Source organism: Symphalangus syndactylus, chromosome 10, assembly GCF_028878055.3.
Source record: "Symphalangus syndactylus isolate Jambi chromosome 10, NHGRI_mSymSyn1-v2.1_pri, whole genome shotgun sequence".
NCBI classification, from domain to species: Eukaryota; Metazoa; Chordata; class Mammalia; order Primates; family Hylobatidae; genus Symphalangus; species Symphalangus syndactylus.
Window position 1 is genome coordinate 67,235,141 of NC_072432.2, and position 19,768 is coordinate 67,254,908.

Sequence of the window (19,768 nt, forward strand, 5' to 3'; positions counted from 1 at the left end):
AATGCCAAGCAGGCATTATAATGCTGAAAGTCATTCTGAACAGACTACTAAGATGAGAAGCAGGTAAGTCCTCCATCAATCTAACATAAGGGAACATTTGAGTAACACAGAACATAAGAAGATGGGTTATATAAATATAAAACTAAAACGACCAAGTAAAGTTCAAATCTAGGAAAAATAGAGGAATCGCAAAGTAGTTTACTCACAGCTTAACAATTTGTGCATTTACAGCTTATTTGGATCTGGCAAATAAGGTGAAGGGGACATGAACAAAAGTGCAAGACCAATAATGAACAGTAATTAACAAAGTCTCAGTGTCAGGGAGACGAAAAATGGCAAGGAACATGCTCCATCTAAACACCAATTGTTGTCATACAGAAATGCAGGTCCGGTGTTAACAGATCTTCAGATTTTTCAAAAGAAGCCAAGAATCTAATTGTTTATGGGAAATCTCAAAATGTTTTCGAGTTAGCAACAAATTTAATTTTTTTTTTTGTTTAGACACAGGGTCTCACTCCGTAGCCCAGGCTTTAGGGCAGTGGCACAACCACAGCTCACGGCAGCCTCAAACTATAGGTCTCAAGAGATCTCCACTTCAGCCTCCTGAGTAGCTAGGACTAAAGGTGCATGCTACCACAACTGGCTTTTTTTTTTTTTTTTTTTTGAGAGTCTCACTCTGTCACCCAGGCTGAGGTGCAGTGGTGCCATCTCGGCTCACTGCAACTTCTGCCTCCCACACTCAAGTGATCCACCCACATCAGCATCAGCCGCCTGAGTAGTTGGAGCTACAGGCATGATCCACTGCGCCTGGCCTAATTTTTTTATTTTTATTTTTCTTAGAGACTAGTTCTTACTATGTTGCCATGCTAGTCTCAAACTCCTGGCCTCAAGCAATCCTCCCGCCTCAGCCTCCCAAGCACTGGGATTACAAGCTTGAGCCACTGGCCACTAAAATTTTTTTTTAACCTGTGCAGGTCAATATTGTGCAACTGCAGGCTATCAGTTTGCAACTCCTTTCAGTGTAGGTAAAGGCGAAATCAGTGAAGAATTTTAAGCAGAGGATAACACATGACATTTGCATACAAAAAGACCGCTGCGGAAGTAGGTAAGAGAAACTGGAGATGGGATGATATATTAGGAAATTATTTCAGCTGCTGAGAAGATTAAAGATGCTTTGAGGAAAGATTTCTAAATATGATGCTACCTAACTGGATTGGAGAGAGGGAAAGGGGATGAATGTATTGTGGTATTGATCCAAGGGGTTATTCATTCAACTTTACTGTTTTGTTTTTGTGTTTTTAACAGTCTTGCTCTGTCGCCCAGGCTGGAGTGCAGTAGTGCGATCATGGCTCACTGTGGCCTTGATCTTTGGGCTCAAGCAATCCTCCTGCCTCAGCCTCCTGAGTAGCTGGAGGCACACCAACACATGCAGCTAATTTTTTAATTGTTTTGTGGAGATGAGTTCTCACTATGTTGCCCAGGCTGGTCTCGAACTCCTGGACTCAAGCGATGCTCTTGCCTAAGCCTCCCAAAATCCTGGGATTACAAGTATGAGCCACCATGCCCCGCCTCAAATTTACTTTTCAGATGGCTTTGTTCAGCCACTTTCTCCTGTCTTTATATATGGTATTCTTTATTCAGTAAGCAGCTGTCAGGGATTCCATACTAGTAAACATGCACCCTCAAATAACTTACATTGCTAAGTATATTATATTGGTCTTTCTACTGATGCCTTAATTCTGGAGCAATGAAATAAGAAGTCCTCTTTGAGAATGCATTTTTTCTATTCATTTGAATGCTTAAAGCATCTGCTTGCCTTGCCTTTTTCAAGAAGGTACAGTGCTTTGAATGTGGTAAAAATTTTAAAAAATTTGCTGTATGCATGAATGACCAGCACCCAACCTGGAGCTAAAAAAGTTTTTAAAAAAATCTATCAAAACAGGAAGTTTCAGGGGTAGGTTTCCTGTGGTTGGAAATACAGAAGAATCGGACGTTGGTGTGTATCTTGCAAAGTGACAGGCAAGGCCTAGTCTGCCCCCCATCTGAGTTAACAGAAACGTTAGTGGTCTTTGAATCATAATCCAATGTTTACTTGGATGTGGAGTAAAGGGTGAGGAACTCCATGCTATTAAGATCATTAAAGACCTCTTTCCTTGTATTCGAATGTTTCGGGTTTCGTTAATAATATCGCTAAAACAATGCTTCGTTAATAATATAGCTAAAAAACTGTAAACAACCCAGAGGTCCACAACTAGAAAATGGATAAACGATGGTACATCCATGCAATGGAATACTACTCAGCAATAAAACGAAACAAACTACAGACACAAGTAACATGAATTTCAAAAGCATTATGCTAAATGAAAGACGCCAGACACAAAAGGCGATATAGCCTATGTCGATATAGCCTGTGATTTCTATCCCTGCAAGTGTTGCCTTTTCCAGAATGCCATAGCATTCTGGAAAAGGCAACACTTGCAGGGATAGAAATCACATCAGTGGGTGCCAGGGAATAGGAAGGGTGGAGGGAGCTGACTACAAAGGAGCAGGCAGGAACTTTCTGAGGTGATCTCGATCGTGGTGATAGTAAAAGGCATAATATTTATCAAACCTCATAGAAGAGTACACCTAAAAAGGTGAATTTAATGTAAGTTACACCTCAAGAAATCTGATACCCTTCCCCCGCTTCCCTTTGCGAGTTCCCAACAAAGAGGGCGCAGGGGCTCAAAGCGCGCCTCACAGAGACCGCAGGCCTGGCGCCCAGTCTGACCCCGGGGACCGCAGTCACCCCGTGGCGCTGGAGGTAAGGGAAGGATGCTCTGGGTGGGAAAGGAAGCCGAGGCCGCGTCCACACCGCCAGGCTGGCGGGAAAGCCCTCACCGAGGAGCTGCAGAGAGATGCGGCGAACGGAAGCTTCAGCCACTGCCGCGACACCCCAGCCTTGCGTCCCACATTTCCGGAGGCTCCTTACCGATGTTCCCTTCGATGGAGATTTTCTTGATGCGGGTCCCCTCAGAGCTGGCTGAGAGAGACGGGCAGCTTCTCTTGGGCGGGGTGGCCATTCCTTAGTCTTGTGGCGGCCCAGAGCGCCTCCGGCCGAGAGGGCTGGGAGGCGGCCACAGGTGCGCGCACTGGAGCTCGCGGGACCGCCAAACCAGATCCTGACCTGCCGGGTCAACTAGTGAGCTCACCGGCCCGCCGGCGGGTGTCGGGATTTGACTTTGGCGCGCGGAGGCAGCTGAGGACACAGGCGGGCCTGTGGCGTGGCCCCGCCCTCCTCAAGCCGCGATCCCCAGTTGCCCCTCTGCCCTCGCCCGCCTCCAGCGCGGGTTCCCGCGTGCGCGCTCCGCACGCCAGGTCACGTGGAGGCCGGGGCGGGGCCGCGCGTGTGGCGGAAGGCCTCTACCCCCCGCAGCCAGGCGCCCGGGCGGGGCGCGGTAAGAGGTTCCGGAGTCGGGTGGGGAGGAAGGGTGGACGCCAGAGGCCTGAGGGCGCTGGAGGGCAGAAGGCGTTACCTGCAGTGGGCCGTGCCAGGCTTTGGAAAACCCGCCTCTCCAGTGGGCCTGTTGGAGATGAACAGACGCGTCTGGACAGAACTGGATAGACTTAAAGCTTTGAACTCATCAGGAGAGAAGGCACTGTGTGGTAGGAAAATCAAATGGATTTACCCTGGCTTCTCAGCCTAGAGGAAGACCATCAGGCGAAGTACCGTCCTTGGGAATCGCACTGCCCACTTAGAGAGCCAGGCTGTCTTCTTCTATGTGCTTTTCATTAATTGACGAAGTCTAGTGCCAAAGATACCGTCATTAGCCCATTTACCTACCAGTGGGAAAACAGGCACTAAGAGACTGCTTGTTCCAAGTGTCAAAGTCAGTGAAAGTGGGATGGGAATTTAGGTAATCAGATGCCACCCACAGGAAGCCTTTCCAGATCTCCCATACCGTTTTCCGTTTGATTTGGATGCACGACCATGCTGTATGGAAGTTAGCACGTTGGGTAGGTAGGTTTCTGTTCAGCTGTTAACTCAGCCTGCCCAACACCTGGCACATAGGTAACAAAATGTACTGTATGTTGAATTTTTGAATGCCTACTTATGTGCCATGTACTCTGCTAGAAGACTCATCTAGACGGGACAAATGCAGTGTAGGATTTGTCCCAGCTAGATGAGTACATTTTTAGTCAGGGTAAAGGCCTAATGAGGCAAGAGAATAGGAAATTAGGGTAACCAAGGGTTAAGGCAGAAGCAAAAGAACAGCAGGTGCAGCCAATTCTAGGCAAGACTAGGCAGCATACAGGCCACACCTTCACTCCTGTGATTACAAGACAGAAGTTTCCACATCACCTCTGATTGTCCTCGGCCATCTCCATTTCAGCCTCTGATTGGTCACAGGCCAATCCTTCACAGGGTGTAACCAATTGGACGACTGTAAAGGGCACCTAGGGGTTTACCAAATTCTTTTAGCCTAGTAACCCTTAAGAACACTGCAATTAGGACTCTTGAAGCACTTGCTTCGCTTCAATAAATTTGTGCTTTTGTTACTTCGTTCTTTTGTTGCTTTGTCTTTCGTTGCTTCTTTTGTTGCTTTGTTTCTATGTTTTGTTCAAATTCTTTAACACGCCAAAAACCCAGACAACTCAGTCAAGACTTCCCATCCAGTAACACTAATAAACCAGATATTACCCAGTCTGGACGTTATCTGGTCCACATTGTCTACAGAAACCAAAGGCCTTGCTATTCTTTTTTACATTGCAACTATCATCAGACCTGAAATGCATCTAAATGTGTAGCCAGAAGGGGAACATGGTGACTCCATCCTCAGAAATAAAGAGCAGAAATTAAAATGTGAATCCTTGGGGATCACATTTTCCAGGATTAAACAGCAAGAATCATTCTATGTAACTGCCCTATATTATTCTGTTATGCAATTATTTTGTATATAATACTTTTACTTATCCCCATAGTGATTAATAGCAAGATCCTAGGAATGGAAGAGGCCTGAATAGTTGTCATCAGGTATAGCAAGGAAATTGGGAGAAAAGTGCTGGGGAAACTACTAGGTATCACATTCCACAGCCAAGGTTGGGGGAAAACTCATGAAATGGTAAGAGTACTGGCAGCTACCGAGAGGAGGAAGGCAAGTCTCTTGAGACCTTCAACAGGAAAGCAGAGCTGGTCCTGGATGGATGTCATAAAGAGGCTTGGGGTTAAGGAGTAGAAATCTTCAAGTGTGGTTTCCACAGAAAAGACCCACACAAGAAGTATCTTACAATGATGAAGAGTTTAAGCACTGGAAAATGAAAGATTTCAAACACCAGTTCTACCAGTTTCTGGCTGTGAAAACTTGAATTCATCTGAGCTTAAGAGTATACTTTGAAAAATACAAATGTGGGAGGCCGAGGCAGGTGAATGGCTTGAGCCCAGGAGTTTGAGACTAGCCTGGGCAACATGGCAAAACTCTGTCTCTACAAAAAATACAAAAATTAGCCGGGCGCCTGTAGTCCCAACTATTTGGGAGGCTGAGGTAGGAGAATTACCGAAGCCAGGGAGTCAAGGCTGCAGTGAGCCAAGATCATGCCACTGTACTCAAGTGAGACCCTGTCTCAAGTAACAACAACAAAATAAATGGGGGAAGCAAAGAATCTAGCTTTTTTGGCATTAAGTCCAGCATAATTTCCCATTTTCCTACATGACCTGGGGTAACACAAGGAGTGACCAGAGAAAAGCACTTTTCAAAACATCATCTTGATTTCTGGTCCACAATCTCTTATCTAAAACCCTGGCAGCCAGATGTTTCAGAATTTAAAACTTTTAGAAAATATTTTTAGAAAAGAAATTCAAAACTTTGGAACTGGCTGGACGCAGTGGCTCATGCCTATAATCCCAGCACTTTGGGAGGTACTCTGGAATGCTTGAGCTCAGGAATTCGAGACCAACCAGGGAAACATGACAAAACTAATAGAAAAAATACAAAAATTAGCTGGTTGTGGCGGCACACACCTGTGGTCCCAGCTACTCAGGAGGCTGAGGTGGGAGGATGGCTTGGGCCTGCAAAGTTTTAGCTTTAGTGAGCTATGATCGCGCCACTGCATGCCAGCCTGAGTGACACAGCAGCAAGACCCCGTCTCAAAAATAAAATTTGGAATCCAAACTTTAGAAAAGAAATACAGTGCATATACTGTATATTAATTATTAAGTAAGCACCCCCACTCCCCCTGCAGAGGTGTTAAATGCACTAATACTTTGCAGTGAAACAAAAGAGTGTTAACACGAAGTGGGATAAAGACTATTAACATCTGGTCAGAATAAGTTTGCACTGAATTCAAAAAAAATACCTTTGGGGCCAAGCACGGTGGCTCACGCCTGTAATCCCAACACCGTGGGAGGCCGAGATGGACAGATTACCTGAGTTCAGGAGTTCGAGACCAGCCTGGCCAACATGGCATAACCCTGTCTCTACTAAAGATACAAAAACTAGCCAGGCGTGGTGGTGTGTGCCTGTGGTCCCTGCTACTCGGTAGGCTGAAGCTGGAGAATCCCTTGCACCTGGGAGGCGGAAGTTGCAGTAAGCCAAGATCATGCCACTGCACTCCAGCCTGGGTGAGAGAGTGAGACCCCGTCTCAAAAAAACTTTGGTTTTCTGAGCTTTTCAGGTTTTGAAACTGCAGATAAGAGACAGGATTAGAGCACCCAGCCAGTCATGAGCGTGCTGCCACCTAATCCTTTCTTGCCAGAAATTTTACTACTCCTTCAATTTGGGAATTCTTTTTCTTCTGTGGGAATTCTAGTGTAACTAAAGAATGAGACAGCATCCTGACTGATAACATACAGGTTTATTAGGAAAACTAAATCAACTCAGAAAATAATAAAAAGCAGAAAAAATGAGACCCTGAACATTGATAGTAAGTAGTGGTTACACAGCCCATGAGTTTGTCTACATAAACTCAACTACTTCTGTAAAATGATGTTTATCAACTTTATAAACTTGGTTATAAATTTCCCCTTGTAATCTTCATTAGTGCCTAGAAAATAGGGGGTACAGAAGCCATCATAAATGCAAGAGTGGGAGTCTGTGCTTCCTGCAAATCTGAAATCTGAAAGCAAAATAACATACTAGAAGACCATAGGAGCCATCAGATGTATATAGCTTAGCAAAGAAAGCTGTTTTGCTACATGCTTGTAAAGTGGACTGAGGTCATCAAGAAAATGTGATGCTGTATTCATCATGCTGTAACAGGAGCATGTACAATTTCTTAGTAAAACTTCTACTAAACATGGTTGTTTAAACCTTAGAGGAATAATTAATTAGAATCTTTGTGTTGCAAAATGCTCATTGCAGATGTTATATGAGGGATTAACAACTTATAATACATTTAGTACAATAGAGGTAAATGAACCTAATTATCAAAATGTAAATAATTTTACAATATATATTTCTTTACACACAATAAATGAATAACAGGGTTGTTTTTTTTTATTTTTTGAGACGGAGTCTTGCTTTGTCGCCCAGGCTGGAGTACAGTGGCACAATCTCGGCTCACTGCAACCTCCGCCTCTCGGGTTCAAGCGATTCTCCTGCCTCAGCCTCCCGAGTAACTGGGTCAATAGGCACACACCACTTTGCCCGGCTAATTTTTTAATATATTTTTTAGTAGAGACAGGGTTTCCCCACATTGGCCAGGCTGGTCTCAACTCCTGACCTCGTGATCCACCCACCTCAGCCTCCCTAAGTGCTGGGATTACAGGCGTGAGCCACCGCGCCCAGCCCACAGGGCGTTTTTAAAGCATGCAGACACAGTCCACAACAGCATTGGCTAGCATTTCAACTAGTCTTTCTCCCAAATACCATTAGTGACTTTCAGCAACTGTGGCTACTACCATTAAATATTCTTAACCTGAAGATTCAAACACAAATGCCTCTAACATAAATACTTCTGATACTCTGAGAAGACTTCTAAAATACACGTTTTGGCCAGGCGCGATGATGGCTCACGCCTATAATCTCAGCACTTTGGGAGGCCAAAGCTCGTGGGTCACCTTAGGTCAGGAGTTTGAGACCAGCCTGGCCAACATGGTGAAACCCTCTCTCTACTAAAAATACAAAATATTAGCTGGACATGGTGGCATATGCCTGTAATCCCAGCTACTTGGGAGGCTGAGGCAGGAGAATGACTTGAACCCAGGAGGTGGAGGTTGCAATGAGCTGAGATCGTGCCATTGCACTCCAGCCTGGGCAACAGAGCAAGACTCTGTCTCATAAATAAAATAAAATAAAATATACATTTCCTTTTGGAATTTGGTAAATGATTTTCCAATATTATTAATATTCCTTAATGATCTATAATGAAGACAAAATATTAAATAATAGCTTGATGAAAAGGTCAACAAATGATTATTACTGTGCTAACTGTTCTCACTGTAATAGTATATATTATAGAAAACATACACCTGCATACTGCAGAATAAAGAAAAAAGTGAAAAAAGAAAAACAAAAACACTGGTTTCAAGTTCAGACACAGTAGGGTTTTAAAACCCTAATCCAAATCAGTGACTTGTACAATTTCTGAGCTTTAGTTTTCTAAGATGTTAAGACACTGAGATACTAATTTCCAAGGTTGTTGTGAACATTGCAGAAAATAATGCCTAACAAATTTTAAATGTTCATATTCCATATACCATCAATTTTTCCCTTGGAATGTGTTTAGTGTGGGAATGCCTATGGCAAAAATAAACAGTAATGCAAAGTCAGGATTCATGGCCAAACATAACTATTTATTCATTTTTTTCTTATAAACATTGAGTTTCTTCTTTAAAAAAAAAACAAACACCTAGAATTTAAATATTTCCCATCCCATCACATACAATTCTGTATACATTATTTACATCTTTTGAATAAAACATATTACAGATTTTCTGACATTCAGTATCCCTTTTTAAACAAAAATGAAGCAATTAAACTTTGATCAGTAACAACTAAAATTTGCATAATCCGACACAGTTTGTAATATAGCGCCAATGTTGAATTTCGTAACTTAGATGATTTTTCCCCTTCTAGTTACTTGATTATAAGAGAGAAATTGTCTCCTTGAGAGTAGTTCCCTGTCTTTATGCACTCTTCTCAATACTTGCACAGTGAAATGCTGCCCTTATTCTTCCATTACTTGGCACTGACACTATTCCTCTGCTTTTGTCTTCAGAAATGATTTCTATTTGAACTTTAAGTGTTCTCATATATACTGTATTCTCTTTCAACCTAGATTTCATGACACTGTTCCTAGTGGTAATTCTATGTAGTAAGTTAAACCTATAGGAAAAGTTCAAATAAAACATCAAGTAAGTGTTTCCTACAAGATTAGTGCCCTCACCACCCTGGTTATGCATGTACAATAATAAATACAAGTTAGTGGCTCCAAAAAAACTATTTTCCCTAAAAACAGTCATTTCTGACAAACAATTTAAGGAGCAAAGCATCCTTAAAATGAAAATGCACTAATCTTTTTTACAACCTACATAATTAAGTATTTCAGAAAAATAAAAACTTGTGCAAAATGGTAAGAAACGCCCACCATACAAATTTAATATTAAATCAGATGAGAACATGAATTTACAAATAAAAAACAATTTAATATTAATAATATATGGAGAAATTAAATATTGAAATTTTAACTTTGTATCACTAATAATCTCAGCTTCAGTGAAATAATTTAAAGAAAGTTGTCAAACACTAATTTCCTAAATAAACTGAAACCTATGAATTGACAGTAAATACTTCAGAATCTCTAACAATGAAGACCTGCAAAATCAGCCTAATTATTTTCCAGTGTGTGTGTACACGCACAGTGGAAAAACATACTGCTGGAAAAAGCCAGTGATTTTACTATCTACCTTTGAGAACTATAGCCCAAATTTTTCAATTATTTAGTTCTATATGCAGAAAAAGTTACTACATTTGCAAAACTGATTTTTGTATTTTCTCTCTTTTGTCAAAATGTGAATCAGTTCAGCTACAAGTGACAGACATACAGTGCAGTTTTATACCTTCAAAATGGATTATTCTCTGTGATTAGCCTATTAGGAAAGCCTTAAAAATTCAAAATCATCTGTGGTCAGAATTTTTGTTACATCTTCAAATTAACCTTTTCCATTAAATCTTAAGATAGCTTTACTGCTAAACATTTATCATACCATACACAATTAAGGTGATAGCTGAACAACAGTGATTTCCATGGTAAATTTTCATATTACAACAAAACTCTGATATTTAAGTTATTTAAGAGTAGTCCTTAAAGTGTTTCTAAGAATTCATATATTTTCTTTAATTTCAAAATAAGCTTAAAGTATAAATCTGTGTTTTTAAGAATTGGTAGATTCTTTAATACCCCAGATAAATTTCAAAATAAGGTAAGTTTTCTTATTGGTATGCAGTCACATTTCCAAATTATAAATATACTTTTGGTCCCACATCTTTTAAAAAGACATTAAAAATTATAAATATATGAAAAGGTTATACAATTCTAAATATTTTGTGACATGTAGGCTAAAAACTCAGCATAATTAGTATATGAAACTTATTCCTATTTCTTCGTACAAAAATCTCCAGTCTTTTATTAAAGTCAAATTGTTCATCTGAGTGAAAATATTTTTTAAAAAATGGCAGTAAAGGCTGTTGTTTCCTTAAACTACTTCTATCTTAAATATTGGATCCATTTTTCCATAGTATCCATTCAATCAATACTATCCTACAGTAGTCAAAATTAAGTTGAAAAGTTTTCACGAAAGGGAACAAAAATAGAAAACAGGTTCTAGAGAAAGGACTTGGTTTTTTCCATTAATATATCTAAGGTAATTAAGGTAAGGTAATTAAGCTGAATTTTTTTAAAAAGTAAAACCTCCACATCCAAGTGATATTTTCCACTTCAAAATAGTGACATCAGGAAAATATTCTTTTATTCAATGATGCTACCAATGCTTAAAACATTCTCTTGTCCAAATTCGGAAATCATGGCACTTTCCTTTGAACTTCCCTAATGGTTTAGCTCCAGAGAACAGCCAAATTTAAATTACAGTTGAGCTGATGATTAAGATGGGTCATACTGGCTGGCTGTGTGGCTCACACCTGTAATCCCAGCACTTTGGGAGGCTGGGGAGGACGGATCACTTGTGGTCAGGAGTTTGAGACCAGCCTGGCCAATATGTTGAAACCCCATCTCTACTAAAAATACAAAAATTAGCCAGGTGTGGTGCTGCCTGTAATCCCAGCTACTTGGGAGGCTGAGGCAGCAGAAATGCTTGAACCCAGGAGGTGGAGGTTGCAGTGAGCTGAGATCATGCCATTGTACTCCAGCCCGAGCAAGAGAGCAAGACTCCATCTTAAAAAAAAAAAAATAGGTCATATTAAGCTGCCAAAAGTGTTTAGTGCAACTAAAATGATGAAATTGATTTTCCTGCATAATAACAAACTGCTTCTCATGGCATGCTCTAGAACAGTTCCAAAAACATTATACTTTTGCAGTATAGCTGGAATAAACAGTGCTCCCAAAAGAAACACTCTGAAGATCAACTCTCATTTGGATGTTAAGGCATGACTTATTCACCTTAAAAAGAAAGTTCTACAACTCAATATTTGTATCTCACATATTCTACCATTTCAGTGGTTATCAAAACCTCTCTCAGAGAGGGGTAAACAAAAGTATAAATGAAATGTTGTTTGGCTAGTTTTGCTATTTTCCCATAAGCAAGGAAAATGCTAATACATAAAATGGAGTCTGGTGGTTATATATGTAATATATAAATATCCACATCATCTCTATTTCCTGATAAGAGATTGTAGTGTTTTATCCATTCTGATAAGCCAGGCAGTAACTCAGTCTGAGATATATTATACACAAAACGTATCTTCTCCTACCTAATACATTTTATGGTGATCATTTAGAATTTACAAATGACTAACAGAGAGAAGGTAGAAAGAGACTGCAATTAAAAATCTTCCAATTTAAGGTAAATTAACCTCCAAAACCTCTACCAGCAACTAACATGCTTGTTATTTTAGTGCAGTCTAATGCCATGGTTTTCAAGGGAAAGGGAATAATCAAGTCAGCAAATGAAAGCCAGTAGCACCATCTACTGCTAATTAAAATATTTTCACTCTTTTTGTTATTAATTTCTCTCTACCACCACTACTCCATCAATTAAAGTAATTCCAAAACATTGCTTCATATCAACATTTAACCAAAAAAAGCATTGTGTGTGACAATAATACTATGTTAACTTACTACTTTATATTTTATGGGATGCTTTTATCAAAGGGTAAGAAAACCAACTGTTGCTTTATAGCTTACGTATTAATATAGACAGCAAGAGGGAAAATAATTATCTTGGTTACTTACAAATTAGTTAAAGAAATCCAAAAAGAATCCAATAGACATTTATCAGCAAACTCTCCTGCAGAACAAAGCACTGATCCTTATATTTAAAAGGGCATCTTACTAACTTTCATGGGAACCAACCAAATCAAATCAACCTTTTATTACATCAGTTCTTTCACTTTCTGATTTTTTCCTTACTTGTAGCCATGTAATACCATGTGCAATGCCAGGCCTCTCCCCTAGAGAACTGCTATGCTTTGTTACCATATATACACATATATACATCTCCTTACTTCCCAGTGACTGTGATTAAAGAAATACTCTAAGCTGGCACCTGAGATTCTGGCACAGTGAAAACAAACTATCTACATATAGTGAGAAAGTAGGTCTTACTACTAAAAATAAGTACAGTGTACTACTGTATAAGGCTTGAAAGGGCAAGATTAATTTTTCACTATTCTCTCTATACTTGGCTACTGCAACTCCTTTTTTACTAGATTGATATGAAGTCAGATACAATATGGAAGACTAAGTAATTCTGTGCTTCTTTTTCCTATAGAGACAAGACTCAAAATCACTTCACAAATTTTATTTCTGAATCAACCCATAATGATTCATATTATCTATCTGAATACAAAACGATTTAAGGAAATTAACTAGCTCTGACTGCAGTTTATAAATAAGCTTTACCAATAAATGTCCAAGATATTTAACTCTGCCAGGCTTTCCTGTTACTTCTACTGTTGGTACTTGGTAAATAATTGCTAGAAATGAAGTGGAGAAAAAGGCAGTTTCTAGTCAACATAATTGTAACGGCATTAAATTGTATCACTGCTCTACTTTAATGGCAAAACAAATTGATTTAATTTTAGATTCTTTTCTACTGAGTGTTTTTAATCTACACTATTTCAGAGCAAGCATTTCTTCCTAGATGTGAAAAAGGTGTGTTTCAACTGAAGGAAGGATATATATTTCTAACAGAAGAAAGAAGATTTATTGGAAATGACAAAACTAAAACTGGATTTCTAAAAAGGGTATTTTCTAGAATAAAACTGAAGTGGAAAAATTAATATTTATTCTAAAAACTAAGTTTCTGAACTTGTTATTTATGGTAATAATTCACTAGAAAGTCATGGTGAATAAAATTTAGAAGTTAATAACTACTGAATTAGCATTTTTCATTATCTAATATTGCTGCAAAGAAAAACATTTCCTTTCACGGTGGAAAAACCAGAAATCAGAATGCTTCAAACTGGGCCTAAAATAACCAAAGAAGATACGGTATCATCTTAAAATGACAGGCAAACATCAGCTCCATTCACTGAATGGAAATGCTAAGTGATCAATTTCCCCCAACAATCCTTAAATTCCATGTTTAATGTCTGTACCTAAAATTAATAATTTATTTTTAACTTCCCATGGAAGTTGATTCCTAAAAGGAAGTCTCTAAGACTTTGTTTCTAAGTAATTGATTAAAAATCTTCATGCCATTCTATTCAAAGGTTTTTCAGACAAAACCTTCTAGAACTTGACTCCTCATCCCTAACTCCCCATACATACTAACATCTCCATGCCCCCAGCCAAATACACGTTCCTATCCCCTCCTCTTCAAAGTAGAAGGGAATTCTGCAGACTTACGGCTCATTTGGCAATTGCTAGGAAACCTCACAGTTGAGCATCACCTCTGAAGATGGCAATCCTATATACGACCTGAATTTTTACATCTACAGTGCAGTTAACATGTAGAAAGAAGCCAAAATGTAACACATTTCAACATCCTCAAGTTTCAATATCACAGATATCAAGAGGTGGGAAAAGACCTGCTTGCAGAGCTTTAAGCATTGTTGAACATAATATATTACCATCAATATAAAAAATAATTACGAAATATTTTTTATGTTCTACATGCATACCTTTACAAATTCTGTTTCTTCAAAGCAGTAAAGGCTGGAGATCACCATTTTAGGTAAACTATGGCTTTTATCATAGACATTTTAAAACATGCACCAGTAAGTGCCCTGGGTAGTAATCCTAATATTGTTTCAAGCCCTGTTCAGTTCTATATCTATGCTTTGCACCTCAGAAGTGAGCCTGCCAAGGCACTTAAAAACATAAGTCTTTTGGGGACTTCAAAAATGGGCCACAATTTACACCACACAGAAACCAATCCATCGGCAGTTCAATCAACAAGCACTTTCTTGCAGCACACAATATTATTAAAAAACTCCTCAAGTAACCAAAACCAAGTTTAAAAACACTAAGATAAATTTACCCTTATCAAGTGTACAGAGAATGGTTCTTGGCTTCCCCTAGCAATAGAATATGGTTTCACATAATCAGAATAAAGAAAAAGGAACCCAAACAAGCCCCCGCCCCCAAACCTAGGACAAAACAATCCAGATAAAAACAAAATATAACAAAATCCCCAATACACTCCACACTGCTTCATTTGAGGAACAATTTACACAGCTCTGCATCCTTTTATCTGTCTTTTGAGGTGAGTTTTTCAATCAGTTCTTGGAGTGGTGCAAGTTCTCTTCTATCAATAAGGTTGAATTCCTATGCATGATAAAGAAAGGCAGAATAAATAGCAAAAACATTATTTGCATCTTATTCCAAAGTAAATTACCATGAACATTTGTTGGAAATTAGCTTTTGAAGTACATAAAAGTAGTTTTTTTTTTTTTTTTCTTGTTCACTAGGTCTGTGTCTTGAGTAAATCACTTAACCACTCCTGATGTTATGCTTTTACATCTGTGACATTAGGATAAATCCCCCTATCTCATAAAATTATTGTGGGGACTAAATGTGATACTGGATGTTAACTACTTCATGTAATGCCTGACACGAAGTAACAACAAATGGGAGTTGCTGCTTCCTGTTGAAAGGAATGATCTGGACACCATTTAAATACAGTTAACCAAGTAGAGACACACACACACACACATACAAAACACTAGCATCTCAGGCAAATTCAGCATTATATGAAAAGCCAAAACCTGGTTACAAACTAATGTATCTGCAAGCTATCATAAGATATGGTAGGAAAATAACATGACTGTGGTTGAATCCACAAATGATAAATTAAAGTCCTATGAAGAACAAATGAGAAAGCCTGAATTTAATTTGTGCTCCTTTAGAAATTCCACCCCTGTCATTCTGAAGTTCACTTCTGAATAGATTTCCCCTGAACTATATAAACTATAAGGCTAGTAAATAGAGGCTTGTCTACACTTCTGATCTTCTGCCATGGTAAGGCATTCTTAGCTTCCAATTTAATTCATTTATTAGCATCTATCATATGCCAAGCACTAGTTAAACACTGGAGAGAAGCATTAGGGGATATTTAATAACAGGACCATGCCCAAGATTTGTAGAGTCTGGGCCAAGAACACAAATGGGTATATATCATATGACTAAATTACTAAATTTTATATTAAGCTAGAATGTTGTTAAGTAAAACATGTTCTATCCTCCTACCTTAACAAATACACTTTCACAGCGACTAGGAGAAGAGATTCAAACTTAGAATTCTCCAGACTCCTCAGGATTCTGCACTGGAAAGTAGTGACATGAGGAAAGCCAGCCCCAGGTGCCCAGCCCTCAGAAAACCTCCCTGCTTTTCCAACCCCATCCACCCTGCACCTCAAGAGGTCTCACATACGAGTGTGGACACTTCGGGTAATGTGCACGTGCCCTCAGAAACAGCTGCCATCAGCAAACCCTCAGGCCTAGAGGTATACATATCAGAGACGGGACCTGCCCTCAAAAGAATGGAGCCCAGAAAAAGATGCATGGAGACCCTGGAAATACATTTTGGACCATATGGACAGAGAATTCTGGGTTTCAGGTACCCAAGCAAGCAACAGAAGGGATCTAGGTAGGCATATTCTTAGCCCTATGGATTCCTCACTCTGTGGGGAGGGGTGCAGGCTGCGGAAAGACCAGAGCAGGTATCTCTAAATTGCGGGGCCCAAGGCAGGTGCCCCCCTTACTTAATCAAACAGTGATACTGTATAACTAATGGACCTACCTTTAAGAAGCTCACAGTGTCCTGAGATACAAACAGGATCAGATGTGGTAAATGCTATGTATCAATCTCTTGCTATTTGCTAGGAGTTGGGAAACACAGTGTAAGATCACTGAGTCAAGTAAAATTAACCCTTCTGGAGGGAGAATATACTCTCTTAAATCACCACAACCTGAACTTTAGCAATCATGTTCTGCCTAAACCAAACACAGATGCAAACTTTAGGACAACATTTTCTTTGTTCCTGAGTTCTGGACATGGGATACCACAGTAAAGTAACTGTTGAGAGCAACAGTTTTGCCAAGTTACAATCTCCTAAAGTATGTTTATATAGGTAAAATGTGTGCCTTCAGTGTTAGGAGTGTGTACAGGGGGAAGATGGATACAAATTTCTTAAGAGAACAGGGAAAGTGGCAAGGCATTTATAAATATATGCCTGTAGATATACAAAAACAACATGAATTCAAGATGTTGAATTGTTTATTCTCCTGATGACCATCTCCCCTTCTCAACCTCCAACAACAACAACAACAATAAAAAACTGGTCAGCTCTTTTATTTCCACCTCTTTTTCATTTTTGCCTGTTATTTCTCTTATTATTAGAGCAAGTTGAAAATACTGTCACTACTCTTAGTCTACATTTCTAAGGCCAGTTATTTGAAGACTAAAAAAACAGGAAGTCAACTAGGAAGTCAGACCAAAGACTAACGGCCCTCTGGCACAGAAACATTCTTTGTGACATATTTTTCCCTCAGACATGATGGATAGTCCTTAACTTAAAACTTATTTAGAATGTGGTTTTTTTTTTAGAAAAAAAAAAAAAAGGACAAAAAATAGATGTGATATTCAAAACCCATTCCTGCACCAGAGTCTGCTAATAAAGATCCAGGGCAGGCTGCAGTAGGAGAAGTACTAAAATGTCCAGGAGAACCAGTTCATCCACAGATCTGCCAAACTAGTCAGATTCATTATCCGGCCCCTCCATATGGCCTGTTAACTGAAGCAAATCCAAGGCACGACTTTTCAAATCCATTTTAGACTTACATACCATCAACTTGGAAACTAATAAAATTTAGAAACAAAAAGCCAGTCCTTATCATCATGGAAAAGTGTAGAAGAGAATGCAGACTACAGAGATATGGCAAATTCCATCCTGACAGCGTGAATGCAGTATTCACCTGAGAACTATGAAGATAAATGCTTACCCTGAGCACCAAAGGCCTCCTAATCCAACTTACCTGGACAAAAAAAATAAAGTGCTTGAAAGATGTATTTAGATGTGCTTCCTCCTGAAGCTGGATCACAGGGTCAAAATGCTGATGATAAATGTGAGCATAAACCCTAAAGAGGCGTTTGAGTATAGTTTTTGCCACAGACATGAAATTCTTTGGGAACGGGACACCTAGAAAAGAGATAAACAACTCCCTCTAGTAATAAGAGATGACAACAAGACAATATGAGTTTGTCGGCAAAGGGCAACATAAATTACCAAGACAAGGCTGAAAAGAAGTAGCATTTATGAATTTATACATATACCTATTATACTTTTTCAGAAGTTCTCAACATGTCATAAATGAAAATAAACTTCAAAGTTTTTATGGTATAAGAATTAGTCTTCATTACAGTAAGCCTGTTATGTCTCTAACATACTAACACCACATTTCTAAAATGAAACACACACACCCAAGATGGTAGTGGAGCTAAAACTCACACTCAGATCATCGGATTTCTTAAGTCTCAATACAAATATGTGTTGAACAGAAATAATGCATTAACCACCTTCAGTTTTGTTTAAAATGCTTGCAGTTTATATTGTACTTTTTTCTATGGGAATTACTTCATTACTACTCCAGGTCTACATTTGTCCTGAAATTAGCTGCATTCTCTATTCCATCGATTTGTAAATTACAGCACTTTTACAGCACTGAAATACAAAAGTAGACAAATACAAAATCCCTGTGGAGAAGAGGGAACTCTTATACACTGTTGGTGGGAACACAGATTGGTATGGCCACTATGGAAAACAGCATGGAGGTTCCTAAAGGATTAAAAATAGAATACCATATGACCCAGCAATCCGTCTTCTAGGTATAAACCCAAAGGAAATGAAATAACCCAGCCGTAAAGGTATCTGCACTCCTATGTTCACTACAGCATTGTCCACAATAGCCAAGATATGGAAACAACCCAGGTGTCCATCGACAGATAAATGGACTTTTAAAACTGTGCTATATATATATACAACGAAATATTATTCAGCTACAAAAAGAGGAGATCTTGCAATTTGCCACAACATAGATGGACCTGGAGGACATTATGCTAAGTGAAACAAGCCAGACACAAAAAGAAAAATATTGTATAACCTCGCTTATATGTGGAATTTTTTTTTAAGTCAAATATACGGAGATAGAGAATAAAACAGTGGCTACCAGGGGGAGTGGTGGAGCTAAGTGAAAAGGACAGAAAGTAGTGGATATGTAAAATGAACAAGACTAAAGATCTAATGTACAACATGAGGACCATAGTTACAAAGAGTGTACTTAGTGTACTGAGGCTGGGCGGTGACTCACGCCTATAATCCCAACACTTGGGAGGACAAGGTGGGAGTATCACTTGAGCCAGGAGTTCAAGACCAGCCTGGGCAACATAGTGGCCCCTTGCCTCTACAAGAAACTAGAAATTAGCTAGGTATGGTGGTGTATACCTGTGGCCCCAGTTACTTAGGAGGCTCAAGTGGTAGGATTGCTTGAGCCCAGGAGATGAGGCTGCAATGAGATGTGACTGCAATGAGATGTGACTGTGCCACTGAACTCCAGCCTTGGCAACAGAGTGAGACCCTGTCTCAAAAAAAAAAAAGTTTAAAAGAAGAATAGTATATTGTATTCAGGATTTTTGCTAAATGAGTAGCAAATTTTGCTAAATGAGTAAATTACAGCTGCTCTTACCACAAGGGGGAAAAAGGGTAACTATGTAAGATGATGGATATGTTAATCTGTTCCACTATAATAACCATTATGTAAAATCTCATAACATCATGTTGTATACCTTAAATATACACAATAAAATTTATTTTAAAAATATACACAATAAAATTTATTTTAAAAAATGTATAAAATCCCATATCCTTTGTTAAACTTACTAAATGATGCAGATTGGCAAAACAGCCAATATTGGTACTACTGGGTTCAATGTCATCATATTGCCATCATATTGCTATTGCTCATTTAAAATTATTATAGTTCACAAAGACACATAAGACAAACCAAAGTGAAAAGACAATCTATAAAATAATATGCACTCCTCAACAATATCGATGTCATGAAAAGCCAAAAATGACTAAAGTGCACATTTCCAGATCAAAGGAGGCTAAAGAGA

General features: G+C 39.0%; 2 protein-coding genes across 11 annotated transcripts in view; both read right to left on the bottom strand.

Annotated features, from left to right (window-relative positions):
- The window catches only part of DCK (deoxycytidine kinase), a 49,084-nt gene extending 43,141 nt beyond the window's left edge, over nt 1–5,943 (bottom strand). For 3 of the 6 annotated variants that reach the window (XR_010113866.1, XR_010113865.1, XM_063610393.1), the window contains exon 1: nt 2,972–3,366. Coding sequence is in view for 2 of the 6 variants with exons in the window: in XM_063610393.1 (XP_063466463.1) it covers nt 2,972–3,062 (91 nt within the window). In the remaining 4 variants the exon portion in view is untranslated. Of the gene's footprint in view, nt 1–2,880 lie in introns of all 6 variants that reach the window. The other 3 variants (XR_010113867.1, XM_055297385.2, XM_063610395.1) reach the window with 3 other exon arrangements.
- A 2,806-nt stretch (nt 5,944–8,749) lies between these two features.
- MOB1B (MOB kinase activator 1B) overlaps nt 8,750–19,768 on the bottom strand; it is a 71,520-nt gene continuing 60,501 nt past the window's right edge. For 3 of the 5 annotated variants that reach the window (XM_055297403.2, XM_063610396.1, XM_055297402.2), the window contains 2 exons: nt 17,632–17,795; nt 8,750–14,922 (listed from right to left, as the gene is read on the bottom strand). In XM_055297403.2, coding sequence (XP_055153378.1) covers nt 14,845–14,922; nt 17,632–17,795 — 242 coding nt within the window. In that variant the 3' untranslated portion in view covers nt 8,750–14,844. The remainder of the gene's footprint in view (nt 14,923–17,631; nt 17,796–19,768) is intronic. The other 2 variants (XM_063610398.1, XM_063610397.1) reach the window with 1 other exon arrangement.